Source organism: Monodon monoceros, unplaced genomic scaffold (assembly GCF_005190385.1).
Source record: "Monodon monoceros isolate NGI ecotype Baffin Bay Population unplaced genomic scaffold, NGI_Narwhal_1 Super_Scaffold_16, whole genome shotgun sequence".
NCBI classification, from domain to species: Eukaryota; Metazoa; Chordata; class Mammalia; order Artiodactyla; family Monodontidae; genus Monodon; species Monodon monoceros.
Genome location: NW_021703772.1, coordinates 57,588,993 through 57,612,846, shown reverse-complemented (window position 1 = coordinate 57,612,846; position 23,854 = coordinate 57,588,993). Strand labels below are relative to the sequence as shown.

Here is a 23,854-nt window from a genome sequence, read left to right as displayed (position 1 = left end):
GCCACTACATGTTTCTGCCTTTTCCTTTCCCCCTCTGGATTAAAAGAGAAAAAGGAAAAAAAAAACCCCAAAAACCCTAAACTCTTTTTTCACACAAGGATTGGTTTTTACTGCCATCCCTTCCTGTATTAAAATATAAAGTCTCTTTTGTCTCAGTGCCAAATATTCATTTTTTCAGTTTATCCTATTCATATTCAAAATGCACTTGATCTAGAAAAAGGGAAGTGTGCTCAATTTGATCCGTTTTAAGATTCCTGCCAAATTAAAATATGCCCACATTCAAAATGGTCAGATGTTCCTTCAGTTACTTATTTTCATCAGTTTAGTTTTTCTAAATAAATAGTTTCCAACCTATGGATCTTAGTTTCGAGGAGCCCTTGGAGTTACTGTAAAAGGTGTGTGAATGGATTCTGAGTTTGTGTCTCCCACATATAGGCATTGCTACTTTCCAAAGATATGTATATGTTGTGATTGAGTAAATGTAAGTTAATTTAAGATTAATCATTAACCTGGCAGTAGCCTGTCATCAGTATGTAGCTCCCTAATCAGCAGATACTAAAAGTTAAAGGACTTTCAACAAGGGATTCTCGTACTTCAGGTTAAAAACCGAGTTTCAAATGCTTGGCTTTGAGATAATCACTAGAGACTTTCAAATGTTCACTTAAAGAGGCTCAAGATATCCACTCAAAGTTAGAAATTTTATAGTCTTTGTAGAATATCTCCATTTTTGTTGGGCTCAACAGTTTGGGAGAGAACCAAAGAAATACAGGGCCTATGACTTCCTCAAATCAAGGTTATATTTATGCAGGGAAAAATGGGGCTTCAATTCAGTATTGAAAGGTTGATTGGCAAAATGTACTTGACATGACTTTCTGTTTTAACCATGATTTATCGCTTTGGGAGAACAACTGGTCGCCAAGTATGTGACCCCGAGTCTCCATTTCTTGCTCTTGTCAGAATACCTCAAAATCAGAAGGAAGAAAGCTTCCTTCACTCCCACCCCCGTTGGATGCTGTCCCCCCGTTGGTAGGGGACACAGCTTTTCTGGGCTGAAATACAAGTAGGGCAGAAGAACCTACCATGGAGACCCTGTAGAAGTGGCCCTACCTAGAGACGTGAATACCTATTATATGGGCTGCCAACTCTGGCTGCTCCCCTCCCTGGCTGGCCCTGGTCTGGGCTTCCACTCAGGCATGGAGGAAGAGGCCTGTCCTTCCCTCCCTAGTGTAAATCTTCTCAGGGGTCTCTTTCTGGGTTTGTGACAGCCTAGTCTCAGCCAAGTGGTGGAGTAAATACTCCTTATTTGAGTTAGCAGGCAATATAGATTCTTCAGCTTATCATTCATTAGAGATTATAAAATATACATTTCAATCTTGCTCTCTGATATTATGACTAGACTAGAGATGGATTTGTGGGCGTGCATTTCACAATTCTCCCTTTCTCCGGACCTGAGTGGTAATTTGATTTGTATCTGGTATATATAAGCGCATATGCATAATGCTGTTCTTAATGTCAGTTTGCCCACCTCTAGAAATACTTTTCTTCCAGGGTAACCAAGCTTATTGGAATATATATAAAAGAGTAAATAGACTCTAAAAGAGGGGTCAAGGAATTTTCTCAGGAAGAAGGGGATGAACTTTGGCCTGATTTATTTTTATGTCTTAGATGTCTTTTCCGTTTTCTTCTAGCTCCCTGGTTGTTGTATTCTGAAGAATGAAGTGATCAGATACATGAGGTATAGTTTAAGTGTTACTATACTTTTGAAAGCATAGTTAGGTCTATTTTCTCAATTGTTGACAAGGTCAAGGAAATAATACAATGTGTGTGTGAATTCTAAGGTCAGGTGGACCACATTTCATCACAATTAAGAGTTACTGGAGTAAAGTATGTGGGGTAGAAGATGACAGTTTTATCTATCTGTGCCATCTAACACTGAAATGTAGTAGATATAGAGTTGATCTCATGGTAGGCTTTCTGAAGGCAAAATGTTTCCTAAAGTTTCTATTCAGAAAAATAATTTTTTGCAGTTGAATGGACTTATGGCTGTGAAAACATATTAATTTTACATTTCTGGTCTTTACTCCTTATTTTAAGATATAAGTAGCATCTGTTCTATAATAAAATAAATTGACTTTTTTTTTGCTATAGAAAAAGTAATTCCATATATCTTAAGTGGTAGGTAGTTTCTCTTCTATAATAAAATAGATATATTTTTGCATTTTTATTCAACTTGAAAAACAAATGTAAATGTTTAGAACTGACTCCTACACCAAAACACTTTTTTTTTTTTTTTTTTTGTGGTACGCGGGCCTCTCTCACTGTTGTGGCCTCTCCTGTTGCGGAGCACAGGCTCCGGACGCGCAGGCTCAGCGGCCATGGCTCACGGGCCCAGCCGCTACGCGGCATGTGGGATCTTCCCGGACGGGGGCACGAACCCGTGTCCCCTGCATCGGTAGGCAGACTCTCAACCACTGCGCCACCAGGGAAGCCCCCAAAACACTTTTTAATGAAAAGTTGTCAACTGTGGTAGTTTACAAGGACACATTGCAGTAGTTAACAAGGACACAATTGCAGGTGTCTTTATGTTCCAGCATATAAGCTTAGTTTGAGCATTCTTACTGTCATGTCACTGCTCTTCCCTGTAACCCTGATAGATCATCCCTATAAATATCTCTTGGGGTGAAAAGTAATTTAATCTGTGCATCTGTATATTACCTCCTCATGAACATCCTATCAATTGTGCCAGAGTGCTTTCATGATATGCACTGAACTGAAACCATCAAACCTATTTCATTGAGGACTGTTAGTTAGACCATAATCTTTGGTCTCAACTCTGTCATTAAATTTTGCTGAAAGGTTGTTCACTTATGCACGGAAAAAAAGCTAAGTTTGTGATTTGGTCTCAAAAGATCCTCTGCTTATAGGCCTGGGTGATTCCTGGGAACTTGAATATTCATTTTATCTTGAGGTTGACCCAATTAGAACCCAGATTATGATCCCATAAAGTGGCAGAACTCTCACCACTTCCCAAATGATCTGGGAACTCAGAGCCAGGAGAACACAGCTCACCCTTTATCACCAACACAGTGGATAACGCTGAAATGATCTCTCCTTGCCAGTTCTCTTCTAATTCATCGCCAGTAAGCTTAGTTGAAAATTGTCTACAGCCCTCAGACATGGGTTTATTAAGAGGTGGTCTGAATAGGATACTGTGAAGCATAAATACGGACAGGCAATTCAAGACAACACGGTTAATAAAAAATGAGATAATTTACTTAATTTTCTTGATGCTTTTAATTAAATAGTCCTCAAGAGAGAGGCCTTGAGGCCTTATTGAAAGAGGCCCAGGCTCTTTTCCACTAACCAGTGTGTAATTTGGGGCCAACTGTTTAACCTCTCTGACCTTGGTTACTATGCTAGTTAAATGGGGATGATAGAAATTGCTCCATCTCAGGGATGTTAGGATAAAATGTGATGATAAATGTGAATGTACTTTTCAAAGTAAAAAGGGCACTATATATACAACTGCTCGGTCTCAGAGAACTGCAAGTTAAATATATTTTTCCATTTAAACTGTATTTTTATGTATTATGTTGAGATATTATGGCCCAGAACGTAACCGTTTTATCAGCTGGTATGTGGGGTATGTATTTACATTTTATAGAAATTATATAGGGGAGGATGAAGTGGTTTGGGTAGCTACTAAATCTTCACTATGTCTCTGTTAAGTGTTCTGATCCTGTTTATGTAAGTTGCTGGTAATCATTTGTGTAAGTTATGTTATAAATTATACTTTATAACTCTGGCGAATATTTATTTTAGATACAAAATAGTTCAGTTTTTTTATGATGAAAAGACTAATTCAACCACAAAAATATCACTTAATCTTTAGTGGGAAAATTAGCTAGCTGTAAACCAAAACATTTGGTTTCATTGCATAAGGGTCCAACATTAAATTTAGCTTTAATATAAATGGCAAAATTGTAATAATGATAATACCCTTATTCTTAAACTCTCTGTAAATTTGTTGTCTTTCACTACCAGCAGAGGGAGCCCTGAGAATTAGATTGTGCCAAGATGGCTTTGTTAATTCTTCTGTGTTTACACATTTAGCTCATAATAAAGAAATAAAAATCCATCACAGATTAATGGAAAGTCATCATTCTTGGATTAGGCTGTAGATTACAATTTGATTTGACTACTGATTATAATGAGCTTTAATAGACTAGGAATATCTATAGCCTGCCTCTGCTCATCCTATCAAGGCATCAGTTACAAACTTCCACAATCTATCAAAGTTCAGTAATGATATCACAATGCGCAACTTCACAGGACACCAGAAAGGATGCACTCTCAAAACATAATTTTATCAAATACACTGCAACAGTATCATGAATTGCTCTCATTGACTACATAACGTCCACATGAGAAATGGAAAACACACATATGATGTAATCAGTTTTTCCTCATTTAAACATATTACTTAAATTTTATTACTTTTAAAAATAGGAAATAGGGCTTCCCTGGTGGCGCAGTGGTTGAGAGTCTGCCTGCCAATGCAGGGGACAAGGGTTCGTGCCCCAGTCTGGGAAGATCCCACGTGCCGCGGAGCGGCTGGGCCCGTGAGCCATGGCCACTGAGCCTGCGCATCCGGAGCCTGTGCTCTGCAACGGGAGAGGCCACAACAGTGAGAGGCCCGCGTAACGCGGAAAAAAATAAATAAATAAATAAATAAAAATAAAAAAATAAAAAAATAAAAATAAAAATAGGAAATAGACCAAAGTAATCTGAATGGAAAACAAATGATGAAGTCCCAGCATTTATGATTCAACGAAAAGCTTATTTACAGCATCTCACTGAAAAATAAGTTTTTCCAAACTTCAAGTATAACCTATTTATCAGAGAGCATATTTGCATTGCTTTATTGCCCTTAATTAGATAAGAGTGCAATGCAATTGTATATTTTATGCACCTGTGACTAAACGAACCTGCTGAAAATTGAGACTGCAGTAACTGCATTTTAATATTACACAAACTCATTTTAATAATGGTATTTTAATATTGGCATAACTGCTAACCTAATATCAAGAAGTTTCTTTGTGTCAAGACATTTACAAGCATGGGTCTTTGCCTTCAAGGAGCTTATCTATTACAGTTGGAAATCCAATAGTGATTGAATCCCTTTTTCATGCTAAGGAATTTACATTAGCAAACACTTACTGAGTACCCATTATGAGCCAGGCATGGTACTGAGTGCAGAGGTACAAATGTGAATAAGACAGCAATCAAGAGGCCAACACTGCTGAACTAGTCAAGGACTACAAGGCAAGGTGGTACATACTGCAGTACAATAATAAAGGCAACACACTGCTGGGCTTTGAAATTATTGAAGGCAGAGAACTTATCTAAATCTTTGTAACCCCAATACCAAGCACAGTGTTTTGCATATGGTTACCGTTCAACAAATATATATTGAATTCATTAATTAACAACATGTGAAGTGTTTTAGTAAAGCATCTTTTGGGTAAATAAGTTACTTTAATACTTCCTACTACTTCCTCTTCCCATCACTCCAGTCTTTTTTCCCCTCATTCTCACAACTTATGGGATAGCCATGCTTTCCTCTCATGTAGCACAGCAGTTGGGTCACATAATTGATGCTTGATTATTTGCTATTCCCCTGGCTTTTTTATTTGCTATCCTCTACCCTGTGATACCTTGGAATATGTGAGATGTATGTGATAATAATAACCCCTTTTCCCCCCAAAATCCCTACAACAATGACAGCAGTGATGGGCATTTGGCTAAGTACCACATATGCATTATCTCACTTGAGCCTTCAAATAACTCTCACTATTCCTATTTTTAGAAAAGATCTTATGCACAGAAAAATAATGTTCTTCAGGTCACAGGGCTGGTAACTGGTGGAGGTCAGATATGAATCTAGGACTCTGACAATAGCCTTCCTGCTCTGAATAACTGCACTATATTGTCTATTTAGATTGTCAGAGGCAATTTGAATCAGTAGTGGAAATACTTTCTTGGAAGAGCTAGTATACTTCCTCTGAGAATGCTACAAATAAATGGGTTTTAATGTATCAGATATAAGTTTTTAAAATTATATTGTGAATACAGTAAAATACTTAGGTTACAGAAGCATAAATGAATCAATAACTGATAATGTCTTCTCAGCAACATTTTTTTTTTTTGGTTGCACTGTGTGGCTTGTAGGATCTTAGTTCCCCAGCCAGGGATAGAACCCCTGCCCTCTGCAGTGAAAGCACCGAGTCCTAACCACTAGACCTCCAGGGCATTCCCAACAAGTTTCTTTTAAAACTGAAGAACTAAGAGTTCGATTTCTGTAATAATCAAAACACCTTAAAATGTCTCTTCACATGCTCACCAGACCCCAAAGGACTCCCCAGACCTGGGCCGCAGCACAGCCTGCTGTGGAATGCTCAGCAGCTTTGTTTTCCCAACTAGACTCATTACCAGTGCCAGGTGGTGATAACTAGCCACTGATTCCTACCAGTGAAAAAATCTGCCTCAGGTCACCATGGACTCGTTCCCCCACGCTCTGCTTCATCTCTGGCCTGATACGCTTTTGGAAAATAATTATTCATGGCAGGAAGTTGTCATACAACAGAGAACGACTGTGTGTCCTGGGATTATAGAGGCCCTCAGATCAAATACTTTTTATTGTGAAAAGAATACATTGAAAAACATGGTTTTCACCAGCATAGAATAGTGAAATCTATTTATGTTTTTTTTCTTTCCTGTTTATTTCATCATTAAAGGCCCAATAAAGGAAAGTATTTACCACCTGGAGAGAATGTTAGCACTGATGTTTAGCATTCAGCACAGTCATGTAGATTCCATAAACAGAAATAGCTCCAGCCTCCAACTGGAATAACAGAGTAGATATTTTAAAACCATCTTTTTTCACACATTATAAATTGTTACTCATGAGGTAGAAATATTCAGTATGCAGTAGTATGTGAAAGCAGTAAGTACTTAGTTAACCATTCTCTAGGAGGATTTTTCAGTTACCTAAATTTTGTTCCTGCTTCATTTTTTTTTTAATTTACAAAAGGAAGGTAAGGGGAAATAAATCAGAAGATATATTTAAAGCAACTTTCTGCTACCTTCCAAAGATTTGGTCAGCCAAACTCCTAGACCTGCAAGCACTGTCCAACATAGTAGCCGCTAGCCACATGAGGCTGTCAAGTATTTGAGATATGACTAGTTCAAATTGAGACTTGCTAAAGTTTGAAATACATACTAGATTTTTGGAAACTGAACATGGATGAAAAAGAGTATCTCAGTAATAATTTTTTATATTGATTAAAGTCTGGGGCAGTGAGCTTGGTGGTCTGCGGATCTGTCTCTTGCTTCAACAGTATTTGGACAGAACAGGCCCAGGGACGCCCTTTGCTCCAGCCTCCGACCAAGCTCCAACCTTTTTCCAGTCGCAGCCTTCAGAACCAACCACTGAGCAATCCTCGGCCACCGGGACCAACCAACACCATTTTTTGAGCTTAGCGCCTTATTACCAATCAACCATGAGCTCCCAGATTCGTCAGAATTATTCCACCGAGGTGGAGGTCACCGTCCACGGCCCGGGCAACCTGCATCTGCAGGCCTTCAACACCTACCTCTCACTGGGCTCCTATTTCCACCGAGACGACGTAGCTCTGGAGAGCGTGGGCCACTTTTTCCACGAATTGGCCGAGGAGAAGCGCGAGGGTGCCCAGCCCAGCCTTGAAAATGCAAAGCCAGCGGGGCGGCCCCCTTCCTGGACGTGCAGAAGCCACCCCAAGATGAGTGGGGTAAAACCCAGAACTCTGTGAAAGCTGCCCGCCAGATGCCCCGCTCTGTGACTTCCCGGAGAGCCGCGACCTGGCTGAGCAGCTGAAACTCACCGAGAAGATGAGGACCACGTGACTCACCTCTGCAAGCTGGTTGGTCCCCAGGCTGGGCTGGGCTAGTTCTCTTCCAAACACTCACCCTCAGGCATGGCTAGGGCCTCCTGGAGCCCAGCTGTTACCAACCAGGGTTCTTGGACTCTTTAATCAATAGAAATTGATAAGAGGCCAGAGGGGGAATTTAGGCAAGGCTTTATTGGGAGTCATGCTGCAGCATGAGGGAGCAAAAGCAAGTAACAGGTGCCCTCGCTCGTTCCTGGGAATAGCGAGGGTGCGTTGCACTGGTCCCTTAAATTGGGTGAGGATAGGGGTAGATCGGTGGGTGGGGCTGGAGGGGCGGCTTAGGTGGTCTGCCCATCCCTTTGGTGGTGCTGTGAGCAGGGATCATGCCTAGTATTCTGCTTTTGCTCCCCACACCTCTGAAGTGTCAGTTGGGTTTTGGCCTTTTTGTATCTCTTTGTTCATAATTTGCCCCAACTGTGCAAGCAGGCAGTTATTTTTAGTCCCTTATAGTTTCTTTGTATTCTGTTGCTGGAGGAGACATTTGTCCAGGTGCAAGCACTCCAGTAAAGGGTCCCAGGTCCCAGCCTGTCCCACAGCGGCCTCTGAGGAGTCCTCTGGTGTCAAGGCTTCTGCCTGAAGCCCGTCTCTGCAGCCACTAGGCAGCTTTGTAAGCACCCTGGAGCCCTCTCCCAAGCCTTGGGCCAAATGGGAACAGTAAAGCTTTTTGCAGCCGAAAAAAAAAAGGCTGAAAATATTTTAGATATAAGTTCAATAAAATTGTATTATTAAAATGAATTTCACCTGTTTCTTGTTACTTTTTAAAAATGTGGTTACTAGAAGATTTAAAATTACCTATATAACTTGCATTATATTTCTATTGGACGACACTGTCCTGGGCTTTTACTTTGGGACATCATTGTTCCCAGTGAAACAACTGACCATTAATAACAGCCAGATCCTTAATCACAGAATTAAAACTTAATTCAAAACACTTCTGAATGGATGAATTGTATGGTATGTGAATCAAAGTTAAGAAAATTATGCTAAATAAATTAGAAAACTCCTTTCTAATCTGCATACTGCTGCATTATGTGTCATGGTGAAAGATTAAAAACAACCCAAATGTCCAAATAGAGGAGTGACTAAATAATTAATGGCATAGTTTCATCATAGAATTCAGATATTAAAATGAAGAGTGTAGGCAAACTCTTGACAGAGTTTGTAATAATGAGAAAATTCCTGTTTTCTATGATTAAATGGAAAAAAACCCCAATATATATTATTTGCATCAGACCATAACAGTTAAAAATGCCTAGAAAAAAAAAAACTAGAGGGAAATACTAGCCCCAAAATATTAGTAATGTTTGGGCTGTGGGCTATGTGAAAATTTTTCCTCCTCACACTTTTCTTATTTTCCATATTTTCTATAATCATCAATTTTAAAATTGAGAATATTTTATTAAAAATACCAATAAATCCTAATTTTAAGCCCATTTTTACATTTTAATTTCCAAGAAAGGAGAGTAGAATAATAGACTTTTACAAAATTTAAAAACAGAAGTTGTAACAAAGGTAGAATATCTGTTTGAAATCTTCAATAAGCCTTCAGTTAACCAAAATATTATCCCAGTAGTTAAGTACCACTGTCCTTGTTATAGAAACATGAAGAACAGTTCACCAAACTGAGGTGAAAATGGGAGTCAACTAAGGGCTGGTGCAGTGTTGTTGACTGTTTACTCTGTTGATTGAGACCATGTAACACAAATTCCACCAACTATTTTCTTTTTTTTGGTAGTATTATTATTAAATGCACTTATTTTTTACTTTTATTGAGATGTAATTGACATATAGCACTGTATAAGGTTAAGGTGTTCAGCATGATGATTTGACATATATCGTGAAATGATTATTACAATAAGTTTAGTTGACATCCATCATCTCATACAGATTTAGAAAAACAAATGTTTTTTTCCTTGTGATGAGGATTGTCAGGATCTACTCTCTTATCAACTTTCCTATATATGATTACAACAGTGTTAACTGTAGTCATCATGTTGTACATTACATCCCTAGCACTTATTTATCTTATGACTGGAATCTTGACCACCTTGCTCCAATTCCACCTCTCCCCACCCTTTATCAACTATTTTCATTTTCTTGAAGTTTTCTTTTCTTCCCGTAGCTGAAGTCTGGAAAGAATAAAATTCCTTGCTCCTTCCCAAAGTGAACTTTTCTATGTTGCTCTCTTTCGGCTGCTAATTTGTCATATATTCACAAACATGTTCAAATCCCGCCCCCGCCTTTTCTAAAGAAGCCTTTCCTGGGCCTCGCATTTCGGCTTCCACTTCAGGTTCTCCTCTCTCTCCTCCCTCTAATTACCCGCGGCCTCCATTTTCTTTCCCGCTTAGCAGTCTGGGTGGTATTTCTTTCCCACTTAGCAGTCTGGGTAGCTGTGACCCTAGTAAAAGAGCTCTCTGTAATATTTATTATCTGCTCTCACCAAGCCCTGTGACCTCTCTTTGCAGTCTGCAGTAGGATTCTAGACAACTAGCAGTCCCCTGCCCCGTTCAGGCTGCTGCCTCTGCCCTCAGTGCCTTGTCATCTACTGCCCATTAAAGATTTACCCAACCTTCAGCCCCAGCTGGTAACCCACTTCCCGCCAGAGATTTCTCAGATTTTGACAGGCAAAAATAATTCTCACTCAGTCCTATGTGAGTGGAGGGCACGGGCTGGGTCTCATTCACCTTGTTCCTACTCAGCAGGAAGTTTTCCACACAGTAGATAGTGCTCGATACATGCTCACAGCGTTGGAGGGGCTGAAAAGACAAGGGGTGCTGAGCTTTTTCATCTCCTCTTAGTGGTGTGCAGAGACTTTTCACAGCAGTTGGGGATTTCTGACTATCCCTAAAATAGAATTTTAGAGCTAAGAAAGAGCTGATCTAAATTTCTCACTTATAGATGATGAACCCAAGGCCCAGTGGCATTGAGGCCAGACACATAGTTGATCTCCAACAGAACCAGAACTAAAATGCAGGCCATCTGGCTCCCAAGTCAAATCACTACTCACCTTTCCCTGCCTATCTTGTACTTTCTTTTTGTTGTTATTGTTGTCTTCTCTCATTTATAGCCTTGTACGTATTAGGCATTCCACAAATATTTGCTATACAGACCAAGATTTCATGATCCTCACAATAATGTGAGTGATGTAGACAGGAATAATGTTATAAGACCCATTTTACAGACAAGGAAACTGAGGCACAGAATGGCTAAGAGGTAGTGCTTTTGGACAAGTTGTTTAAAAATCTCTCCAGGCCAGTGCTCTTCCCAGTCCATTCCATACTGGGGACAGGAGATTCAGCAGAGTCCATGCTTAGTGGCAGGAGGTAAAAAAGAAGTAGGTTTTGGGAAGGTGGGTCTTCATTTTGTAACGGACACACTTCTCCCTTTAATCTTCATAGTGTTGCCGTGGTCAAAGACATGGGTGGATTTTTCTGTGAACTGCTTCAGCTAACCGCCAAGGTCTCCTAGAAGTTGAGGGAAGCAGGGGAAAAAGGGAATAACTAGGAGTCTGACTCCCCCTTGTCGCCCTCCAATACTCAAAAGTGTCAGTGTGTCCACGATGAATAGCTGAGGCTGCTCCACCTCCTTCTTCAGAGTTTCCTAAGGTTCCCAGAAGCAGCAGCTGCATCTCTCTCCTGCTCAGTTGAGAACTCCTTGTGGAGTTCCTACTTCAATGTTCTCTGATGAACTTCTGTTTATAGCACTTACAATAGAAATGAACGATGAAGTTCTCAATATTGAAGGTCCTTTAGAGGCACGTTTAATAGAGAATGGGCTCCAGAACCATTCTACTGTTTTTGAATCGCACCTTGATCATCTCCTCTTTGGTGACTATGGGCAAATTTCTCAACATCTCTGTGCCTTAGTGTCTTCATTTGTAAAATGAGAGTAACAGTACCTTCCTTATAGGATTGTTGTGAGCATTAAATGATATAAAGGATGTGAAGTGCTTAGAACAGTGTCTGGCATATGCATTCACACACACATATATACATATACACATACACATATATAAGCGCTCATCAAATGTCCTACAGTATTTCTATTATCATAGAACCACATATTGCCTTCACAAGTAGTGAAATCTTCATTTCTTTTTCTTTTTTTTCCAATCTTGTACTTTAATTGCCTAAAAATTTCAGAACTGACTTTTTGTGTCCTCACTGAAGCCTCTCAAGAAGGAATAAAAATAATCTACTGTGGACACTACTGCCCTCCCTGGTTTGGGCACCCAAAATTTTAATTCACACTGCATATTCCTTTTGTAGCAAATAGGGTGACTAGCTGTCCTGATCTGCCTGGGACTAAGGAGTTTCCCAGGACGTGGGACTTTCAGGGCTGAAGGAAAAAGTCTCAGGGAAACTGGGACAATCGGTCATCCCAGTAACAAAAGTTCTACTAAACACTTTAGTCTCCTACCTTATATAAATGACAGCCCTGTGAATAGGCATTCGCATTCCAATTCTACAGATAAGGAAAACCGAGGCATAAAGGCATTAAATGATTTGTCCAAGAACATGTAGATTATAAACGGCAGGGCAAGATTAAACCTTACATGTGTTTAACTATAAACTCATGATCATTCCACTACTTTCCAATGTGGAAGTATGGGTGCTTTACAGCTGTTAACATCTGCACAGGGAAAGATAACCCTGTGAAAGACTGAGCTTAACAATTGACTTATTATGGGCTAGTTTCTTTGAGGTCTTGCTAATTTGCATGATTGACACATAGGAGAAGAAAAGCAGCTGCTTAAAACGCATAAATTATTTGAAAGTGATAATGAACCAGGTAAAATTTAACTTATGCAATCTCAGTCCATTTAGTCTTCCCTTCCTGGAGTGGGAGGTGGGGTGGATGAGAGACAAATATGACATGTATTTACATGTCTAGAAAATATGAATCCAGTTAAGTTTATTAAGCTAAGTTTCAATCAAAGTAGTACACTACAGTCAAACTAGTATAGAAGAAAATTAGGAGAAATACTAGTAGTTGGATTAGTAACCTGATAAATTAGATAGTTTGATAAATTAGAGCTTGGTTTTCTTCTTTTCTGTACTTTTGAGATCAATTTATTGATTCATTCTTTTCTTTCTTTAGGAAAAAGCAGTGATTATAATTAAATACTGTTTTAAAAATTAAATGCTTAAATTTTATATTTATAAAAAGATAATAACAGTCAAATTTTTTTTTAAAAAAAGCGTAACAGGCTATTCAGTGAAAAGTCTCCCTTCTACCCTCAAGCTACACCACAAAGTTGTTTCCCTCAGCAGAACCAACCACAGATATTCATTCTGTGTATGTCCCTTTAGAGCTAATTAATCATCCACAAGCAAGTACAAGTTTATATGCCTCCTCCTTCCACAAAAATGGTAGCATGTGAAGGACATTATTCTGCACGTGAATATCCTTTTAAGCATAGTAACACATCTGAGAGATCTTTCTCTATCAACACATAAAGACTTTCCTTATTCTGTTTTATGGCCACATAATATTCCACTCTATGAATCTGCCATATTTACTTAACTAGTTTCCTGTTGACGGTACATACATCACTTAAGCAACTTTAAATTTATTGAATAAGTAATACATTCACATGTTCATTATATGTATATAAATAATTTATATATATAAAATATATAATGATATTTATATAAAGATATTTATATAAATAGCTTGCATTCATTAATGTCTTCCATCCACCCCAGTACCCCCACCTTACCACAAATACGCCCAGGTAGAAACGTTATTAGTTTTAGATATAGCTTTCAGAGTTTCCTTATTGATATAGAAGTAAATACAAATGTATGTGCTTAATTTTCTTCCGATTATATGTAAAAAGTAGACTAGTATATACAAAATATCCTGCAGTTTGCTTTGTCCACTCAATAAAATATCTTGGAGAATTTTTCATATCAGTACACAGCAAGCTTCCTCATCTTTTAACAATTTATTTAACAATTGCATAATCTTCTGTTGTGTGGATATACCATATTTTATTCAACTGGTCCTCTATTAATTCATGGTCATCAAATACTATTCTGCCTGTTCAAATGCCCTGTGGCTCAATGTCCTGTGACTATTGTCTGGCATAGAGAGAATTTGATAACTTAAGTTTATGATTAAGTGCTCAACTGCTTCTTTACTTTCACTGAGTTTTTCACATTAAGGGTTAAATATCCACGCTGATCTATTTGTTATGCTGCACATGGCAGAACCTTCTTACCTTAAGCACCATAAATAGTCTCTCTGAATATCACTGAAACGCTGTTGCTATCACAATGAGGAATTACAGAAAATGTTGCAGCAATTATTACATTACTCTTCCCTATTGATTGAGCTGTTGCAGAAGATACCAGACGTGAGTGTTTCGAGGGTGCCTGACAATACCCTAGGAATTTGTTCTTAATCATTTTTGTTTTTGGGGGTGTGGAGAGAGTGAAGACTTCAATGTTCATTGATTTTTAAAATGTTCCCTGACCATGATCCAAAATGATAATTCCTAATGATCCCTAATTAATTACTTCAAGAGCTAGAGTTTTACATCATTAAATAATACAGAATATGTACAAACCTGCTTTTAGTTTGTTTTGGTGGAAACAATTTGCATATCACATACAATACTATGAAGTCCTTCATATGCAAGAGACATTATTATAAGGCTTTTATTAAAAAAGCTAAACATAAATTATGGTAAGGTAGCTTTGGTTGTAAGTTGGTTTAAACGGAAACAGTCCAGTGGGGGGAAAATTAATCTACTTTTCTAAAATAGAGGCATGTTTTGCAACGAAACAGGGCAGACTCGTTGCTGTTTTACAGAGTGTCTTTAATTCTAATGCATACTTACTACAGCGGTAATAGTGTCTATCGAACATAGCTTGGCAGCATAAAGTAAAAAGAAATGGCATTGAACTATAGCAACAATTATTTAGTTTTCACATAAGGATGGGTTTCTGGGGTGTAAACTTTGTTACTCAAGAGATCTCATAGATTTAAAATTTTATTTTAAAGAATAAGGATTTAGGCTTCAGAGAGAGTGTGACATTTTGGCATCTGATGGGCAAGTTAGTATAGTGGTTAAGAGCATGGGCTGTTATACTGTCCGCAATACTGTCCATAACTGTGGAATTCATAGCCAACACGGGTATGAATTCCGGCTCCAGAATTTTGTTATCTCCAGGTAAATCACTGCACCCCTGCTTCCTTATCAACCATGTAGGGCTGTTGTGACAGCGCCATGCCTGCTTGTGTGTTTCAAGCTATCAGTAAGCGGCAGCTTTTTACAGTTTGCTCACTGCACCAGGGCACCTCTGCAAAGCCTTTGAATCTCGTCTTTGATTTGTCCCAACTTTAAGGCATGTTCTGGTGTCGCGTTGGGGTGTCAGATGACATCCTGGGAGATGATCATGAAAGCCTGAGTTCTGGGAGGCCACCTGTCTCTCCACCTCTTTGGAAACATCCTTGGGTTGGTTTTGTTAGGGTTGGGCTGAGAACTGAGGGTGGGGAACCACGCTTAGTAACCCCCTTGACGGCCTCCCTATCTAAGGACTGTGCTGTGCTAGGGTATAAATCTTCTTGTCCTCCATGTCCCGGGACTATCACTGGAGTGCTCCTACAACTGGGTGAAAATCATATTGTGGGATAAAGAACATAAACTCAATACTGTCTGCTAAAACTCCTCTCCTACACCTGGCCATATTTTTCTGAGCACCCAGAAGAAATGGTGAGAAACTAATGATCAGTTGATAGCAAGTTGAAAGGGCCCTTTTCATGTCTAGTTCCTACATTCTAAAGTAGCTATACAGTAACCTGTCAAGAATTTTATTCTTTCTTTAATACCTGTAATAAAGAATGGGGAAAAACAGGGTAATGAAATCAAAACCGTGTTCTGCCTAGTTTGTAGATGTATTAGAAAGAATTCATATGCTATCAAAAGTGTCTATGATACATACAGAAGAATAAACACAGTATTCAAAGAGTATGCCCTTCAGAAAAGGTCAAAGAAAGACAAGCCTACAGTTTAGAAATGTTAATAATGTATGGATTCAATGAAAAGTTTTAGGTTGTGGCTGATTTTTAAAAACATTTAAAAAACATATAAAGTCTAAATCAACATCTGAAATAAACAACACATAAATATATATAGGTCTGAAAATTTTCTTTCATTTATAATCCTTTTTTTTTTTTTTTTAAGATTAAAAAAACGCCTTTATTTCTAAAATGTGGCTCAACTACACCCGCGGTGTGCTAAGCCAGTTTTGGAACTGATCCTGCAGCTCGGAGTAAAACCGGGCCAATGGAGGAGCAGTCAGGGCTCCCAGTTACGGGCACCAAGATGTCACTACTCCAGCAACTCAATCTACAGAGTTTTTCTTCAGCTGTTTTTTGTGACGTGTGGAGAGTCATTTTGGATTTCTCTGTACGACAGAGAGGTCCGACCTTGAGGAAGACCGGTAGCCCACATCCTCTGCTTTTATAGGCTTAATGATATGGCCTGGCTTGGTGACAACCTTGGGCATAGTCAGCTTTTGGAAGGACCTCTGGGGGTCCCATGTAGATCCTATAGGGGCCTGAATGGTCCTTTCAAATTGCTGATGGTGTGTGAATGGATATGGAAGCATCCGCACCTGATGAGCCACTGCATGGATGTTCTGCTTCTCCTTGAGAATCACATTTGGCAAATTCTTGTCTTTCCTTGGAGGACCCTCAGGTCCTCCAGTACTGCTGCAGCACTGGAAGAACTGGAAAAACTCGAAAAGGCCAGAAGGTTCACCCTTTAATGAGAAACCGGCGTCTCTTCTTGGCACTGGGCTTCAGGCCCACACCACCCCACTCGCCCCAGCCAGGCAGAGTCAGGTCCACATCCTTCGGCTTACTCGCCTCCACAGCTTCCCTCTTCTCTTTCAAGAAGTCTCTGATGACATCATCCCCAGCAAAAGCTTCCTTTATCGTCTGCCTTTGATCTCTCTCTTCATCTTCCAACTCCTCTACCGTCGTGGGAACTGCCAAGGACTTCATGGAAGGAGATTTTGTGGTCAGGAGGTTCTGGAGATCAGTCATTTGCTCCTTCCTTTTCTTCTCCTTGGGGACACCAAGATGATTACTTGGGTTCCTCTCCAACTGCTGCCCTTCTACCGCAGCTCTGGGAAGCTCCTTGTTTTGAAAACATCCTTCTTTGCCCAGCTCCTCCAGTTCATCCAGAGTTCGTGCTCTCTGCGGCCTCTGCAGCAACAGAGGCTCCTCTTCCTCCCCGGAAGGTTCCCCTCTCTGGACCGCCAGAACTGTCCTCGTTGAACTCAGTTCTTGCTTCCTGGACTGATGGCTCTCCCTGTTGAGTTTCTGAGACAGTGCCCTCAATTCAGACAGCACCTCCTGGCTGCTAAGATCTTTTGCTTCTTGGCTGCCCACCGGCTTGGCGATCTGGTTGAGTCCAGACTTTTGTCTAAGTGATCGCCTTTCCTCAAATTCTTTCAACAGAATTTCTTCCGCCACCACTGGTCCTTCTTCCTCACTTTCAGGAGCCTCCTGGGCTGCAGGCTCTGCAAGTTCTTCAGGGTCCCCCTGGACCTCAGCCTCTTTTGTGTCACCTGAGTGATTCCTGAACATCCAGGGGTTTGGTCTGTCTGCCTTCACCTGCACCTCATTCACCACATCAGGGACAAAGGGTTCACCCTCTTCCTCCGCACCTCCCTCCTCTTCCACACTCTCGGAGGCCACCTGGATCTTCTGCATCAGCTCTTTGTTCCTGGCCAACTGTTCCTGCATAGCCTGGCGAGCCTCCAGGTCATATTTGGCCATAACTGCCTTTGACTTTGCCCATTTCCCACTGTTCTGGGGCTTAAGGCTCATTCGCTCCATCATTCTGGCCTTTTCGAGTTTTTCCAGTTCTTCCAGTGCTGCAGCAGGATTGACCTTCCGCAGCTTCTCAAACTCTTTTAGGGCTTGCTTGGCCTTTCCTTTCTTCAGAAGTTTGTGATACTTTTTGCTTTTGATTTTCTTCTCTCTTCGAGCCCTGGCCTCATAGTAGGACTGCAGGGCCCGGGCCCTTTGAAGCTCTGCTCGGCGCATCTTCACCTCTTCCAGGCTCATGGCTTTGAGAGAGGCCTTTTCCGTGGGAGTCAGTAAAGGGTCTGTCACTGGCTGCTTGTTCTTATGGAGGAGATTAAAAATCTCCTGCTCCAGGGGAGTTCTTGCCTTCCAGCCACTGACCACATGTTCGATGGGAGGAAAGATGGACTGCTGCTTGCTCAGGGGAAAAACCAGCTGCTCTGCTTGCCAGTTCTTCTGCGCGACGGGATCCCATTTGGAGAGGACTTGTGAGGTTTTATTGAATGCCACTTCTCTGTGGATCTCTTCTCTGTGAAGGGGTAACTCCACAGTCTTCTTTGATTTGACTCTATTCAGCTGCTTTTTCACAGCAGCCAATGAGGATGAAGTTTTAACAGGCTCAAGCAGATCTGAAAGGACCAGCTTTTCTCCTGACCCTTCAGAATTGACACTGAACTCTGACACCTTCGGACTAGCCTCAGATCTCTCAGCCAATTTCCGCCTATTCTTTCCATCAAGTGAACTGATTGCTTCCAGAAGCTTTTGATGCTTTCTTTCTCCACCACTGTCCCCCTCATCTTCACTGGTGCTCAAGGGGTAATCTCTTGGCAAATCCTCTAGTTCTCCCTGTTGGTTTAAAGCCAGAAGGCTGCTCTTCGCAGCCCGACTCGAGCTCATCTCACCAGCCTGTATCTCACATGGGCCAGGAGCGGAAGCCGAAAGGCTCATTTATAATCCTTGATCTTCAGGAGAGGGGACACATCTTCAGTCACTGTTTATCCTAGGCAGAGATTACATACTTGATGAATAAGTGAATTGATGAATGAATAAATAAATTAGAATAATGCCAGGGTCCAAAAACTCCTGACAAATTACAACATTTACAATATTTTCAATGGGATAATAGAAAGCCACAGATGTAAATGTCTCATGGTTGAGTGATGAATCTAAAAATAACACAAAAGAATTCTTCAGTATTTAAGGAAAAAAATGGTAAATGTCATCTATAAATTTCCTGCCTTTATAAAAATGCAGACTTTTGATTAAATATGAAACAAAAGATATGTCTCATGACCGTATCACTCACTATGACATAATTTCATCAAGGGGCAGTGAGTGAACGTGTCATTAGTAATATTCAAACAAAACAAAACCTAAGCTAGAATCCCGAAGTCAGTATAGTTGAGGTCAAACACACTAATCCTTCCCCTAATTTTTTGCCGTTTTATTATTTTAGGAGCAAAGATAGAAACAAACAAAAAACCCTGTATTTTCAGGTGTGCTATTAGCTCATTTACTTTATTATCTGAAGATCCTATAAAGTAATATTTTATTCTGAGTCTTGCAAGCAATTTGAAATTAAACATTTTCCTTGCACCTGTAAAAATGTGTAAATGATGAAACAGGCAGCATGATGATCGCTTTACAGAGAAGCATTTCCTTCATCATCTTCAAGGTTGTTCAGATTTATGACCTAATCACCCGTGGCCCTTTAACAGGATGCATTTGAATCTGATTAAAAAGAAAAACAAATATCAGTATGGATTTATTAATAAAATGTGCCTGACCTTTTCACTTATCTACCTCTTTCAACATAATGTGAGTTTCAACTCACAATCAAAGAAGGGAGTTTCTGGGAATTTAATCTTGAATGTTTCAGCTTCACAGTCGCTTCAGGAGTTCCTGCCTGTGTATTGGTGTGTGTGGATGGTGGAGGGCTATCTGTTTCCTCCTTCTTTCTCTTCGGGGTTTAATTACTTCACCTACATCCTAATTCAGGTAACTCATAAAGCTTAGCCTTTGTTGTAGGTCCAACAGCTGTCTTATGTCAGTAGCAAGTAAAATGTTCACAAAGTACCGGAATGCAGCAAGACGGTTTATAGTGCTGCAATAAAAGGTAAATTGAATTTACAAAGATGCATTTGTCACTGATTAAAAACTTACAAAGTTAATTGGAAACACTGTGGAGGTGTTACCACACAACTCGAGGTGTAATGGGTGCTTCTAATTCAGCCTGAAGGAGAGTTGCGGCTCCCGTTATGGTCTCACACAGTAAGATGCCTGGCGACGCTCTCCAATTTAAGTAGCAAAGCAACACCATAAAGATCTTAAATATTTTTAATGGAGGCGAGTGTAAATTTACTCACTATTATTCTTGAAAACAGCTAGAGGAAAAAGCCTTCAGTGTTAACTGAAACACAGTGTGCTAATCACATGGCCCCTCCTAGAAAACATATTGTAGGGTTTTTATATTCCCTGTCGGCAACTCTTCTCATTTTTCTGATATTTACATTGGCAGCACTACTGCAAGAAGCATATCAGTTGGGAAGGAAAAATGAGACTGAAACAGCCAGGAATCTGAAGTCAGCAGGACCCTCCCTTGGGATGTTGGCGAATTATCTCCACATAATTCACTTAACCTTTGCCATTTGGGGACTTGGGAAACTGAATGTATTTCTAAACTTGAGGCTTTTAATTGCTGGTTTTCGTGTCACTAGTCCAGGTCAGTTGGAGAGATGATGATTGAAAAACTGCTCTAGGAGTCTTTTCACCTCTGGTGCGCATCCTGGTTATAATTAAGTTGGTGGCCTGGGGTGGCCTTTAGATTTCTGCAGACAGGAGTGAACGGTTAAGCCCCAAGAGATGGGCCTTATGTGGACATTGTGTGTGTGCCTGGAGTTAACGTAGAAATTTTAATTTTAGACTAGGTTTATGTTGAGATTAAAAGGAAAAAACCGAGATAACTGAGTAATTGTCTTTGGTAAACTCATTATATCAAATATCTAGTACCAAATTATTATAGAGTCATAGAATTTTTGGACTGGAGTCTTAGAGATTAATGTTTAAATTCAAGTATCATGAATTTTATACATATTTTTATTTCTATATAATCTCTATACTTTCCAATACTCTAACACTGTTTGACAATAGTGTTTTTGGTGTCAGAGATGGTAGTGACTGTGGAATTTTCATATATGTTTAACTTGTTACCTCTGCTGCATGAGCAGAGTTTTAAGTCTGATTAATTCCTTTAGTCAACAAAGGGGACCATATAGCCACACAAATCTATATTTTTAAAGCTAGAATTTACTGAGTGCTTCCTATGTACTAACTGCTTTTTGTATTTAACCCCATTTAGTCCTCACAGCATTTGAGTCCCAAACTTCCCTGACAGGCTTCCACTGACCTGAATAAGGCAACTTCTTGAAAACTCAACTTCCTTATCCATAAAATGGGGATGATATACCTGAGGGAGGTTGTTGTGAGGATTTAATGAGACAACATGGGGAAATACTGGGTAAACTGTAAAGTCCTATTTAAATACTAATTACAGTTTTTCTTCTTCTTAATGTAACATCATTTACAGGACTTTCACCAAAATTCTCTCTTCTAAAATATATGCACTCACAAGTTGCTTAATAAACTTACTTGAGTACACATGAATGGAACAATGACTATGATCACAGAATATCAATCCTAGGAGGGCTCATTGTACCTACAGTTACCTATTTTGTTCAGAATTTTCCAGCAAAGCTAGGTAACTCTCAGGAAACTGTCTTCCTGAATGATGCATATGCATTGTCAAAGGACCAATCACTTTGCAACTATGGAGAAACTTGGAGAGAAAGGAAAATTTCAAGTTAAAAACCTCTGAAAATTTACAGAATTTCATTAGAGTCTCTGAAAAATCAGAAATGCATCATTATGGAAAAGGGACCACAGAAAAACGTTAAACATATCATTCCTTGAGGTGTAAAATGTGGTTCAGCCAGAGCCTGATTTCAATCTGCAGACAATTTAAAGAAAACAAATTTTAGCTCTAGTTTTCTTTTTCTCACCAAGCTTTTGTCGAAAAGAGTCAGAATGTTGTAAAATGGCCAAAAGTTAAGAGTGAAATTCACAAACTTAATAACCAGTTCTTAAAATCTGTGCAGTTGAAACCAACTACCCCATAAAGTATAGATTACTATTATCTCATTCTTTTCATGAATAAGGAAATCAAAGTTATGAGAGATTAAGGGGCTTGTCTAAGATCAGTGGAGGCCAGTCAGGGAAGAATCTGGGATTTACATAACAAATCCTTTTATAGAAGGGCTCACAGGGATGTCTCTGCCACAAAGGATAATGACTCTCAGTCCAAGCAAATGTATATTCTCATCTTTGAACCCAAAGGAAGCATCATCTTCCACAGACAAAATCAGGTTTATTTATATATATGTGTGTAAATATGTATCAAAACAATTCTATGTTTTAAAAGCCTGTATCTCAACAAATCTTTGTCTTTTGAAAATATGATGAGGCAAGTAAAAAATATAAGATGAATTATGGTTTGAGAGGAAAAGCTGAACAACAAAAGCACTGAAATGTTACAGTTAACTTTCCTTTGTTTCTAAAATAGCGTCCTTCCTCTGACCTCAGTTCAAGACCAAGATCTGAGAGATTTCACAATTTGAATGAGACTTGAATGACTTCAGAACATTTTAAACTGTCATACAGCTGCTTTTGACTAAGGATTTAAAAGTATTTATGAATGAATGAACCCACATTTATTATTGCTCTTAAAAGGTATGGGTAATAGACACATAGTATCCAAATTATGCCATCTGCAGGCAGAGGAGATGAGCGGCTAAAAGATATTATTCGTATTTCTAAGGGAAGGGTCTTCCTTATCACTGGGCTCTATGATACTATACTTCCTTTCACATAGCTAGATTTTTACATTAGATAGTATGAAATCATCATCGAATTTAGAAATTAGAGTTTAGATACCACTAAAGATGAGTAGCTGTATAATTTCGACAGTCAAATAACCTCTCTAGGCCTAGTTTGCTACTCTTGAAAATGTTTGTGTACAGGAGGGAGACTGGAAGAAGGAGAAGTTTTGCCAGCTCAGTGCTTCCAAAACCCTGTTTCGAGGCTCACTGGCAGGGGTGTGCTGGAGCCAGAAGCTTGTGAGGCAGTGCACGCTGTGTTTGACATTGGCCGTGGAGGAAGTGTTCACACCATGGAAGTTGGTAAATGCTCCAAATCAGGGCCCCACCTTTTCCCAAGAGCTGGTTGTTAAACATTTACCAGCACTCGGCTAGCCTTTGTAGATACTCTTTGAATGAAGAGTTCTACAGTCAAATAGGTTTTGTAAACACAAGGTTTCTCCATCTCTCTCTCCTTCCTCCTCTCTGTGCCCCTCTTTCCCTTCTTTTTCTCCTGCCCTCTTTCCTTTCTTCCCTCCTTTTTCCCTTTCTTCCTTCTCTTGCCCTGACAAGTAATGTGACTCTTGTCACATTAGAGATATACAGTACTGCACATTACAAAACTTTACAAAAATGCTCTTCAGACACGTCTCTTAATCCTTAAAGTTCCATTCCTCACTGGGACTGATCAAATCTCTCCCTCTCTTCTTTTTCTCCACTTTCTCTGCCATCTATTTCTTCCTTTCTTTCTCAGATAGCACACCATATATTTTTGTATAAAATAGGAAAAAGTAAAAATATATTTAGAGAATAAAATATAAAAGTCCCCACCCTCCCCAACCAGCAGTTTTTTGTTTTTATTTTTTTTACTGCAGGTCTGCTGAGCCTTTAATATGCTAATGTCCACTGTGAGCCTTCGGAGGAGACATTTCCAACTATTTCCACACAGAAGCTTTTTCCCCAAACACCTATTAGTATGTTGAAGTACGTGAATATTCTTTGGAAGATGGTTCAGAAAAAATGGACGAATGGATTTCTAAGAAACTTTTGAATTGAAAATTATACCAAGTATATGATTCTAAAGATGGTTATGATTTCAGATATAGGACGAACCACATGATGTATGGA

General features: G+C 39.6%; 1 protein-coding gene and 1 pseudogene across 1 annotated transcript; one reads left to right on the top strand and one right to left on the bottom strand.

The window, feature by feature from the left end:
* Window positions 1–7,562: 7,562 nt before the first annotated feature.
* Window positions 7,563–7,850, top strand: LOC114896669 (annotated as a pseudogene).
* Window positions 7,851–16,198: 8,348 nt separating this feature from the next.
* On the bottom strand, window positions 16,199–19,584 carry LOC114897096 (U3 small nucleolar RNA-associated protein 14 homolog A-like). Its single transcript, XM_029225763.1, has 3 exons — window positions 19,414–19,584; window positions 16,762–18,816; window positions 16,199–16,709 (listed from the first exon to the last, which is right to left on the bottom strand). Exons 2-3 carry the CDS (start codon window positions 18,762–18,764, stop codon window positions 16,391–16,393), a joined length of 2,322 nt encoding a protein of 773 aa, XP_029081596.1. The 5' UTR covers window positions 18,765–18,816; window positions 19,414–19,584; the 3' UTR covers window positions 16,199–16,390.
* Between the last annotated feature and the right edge of the window lie 4,270 nt (window positions 19,585–23,854).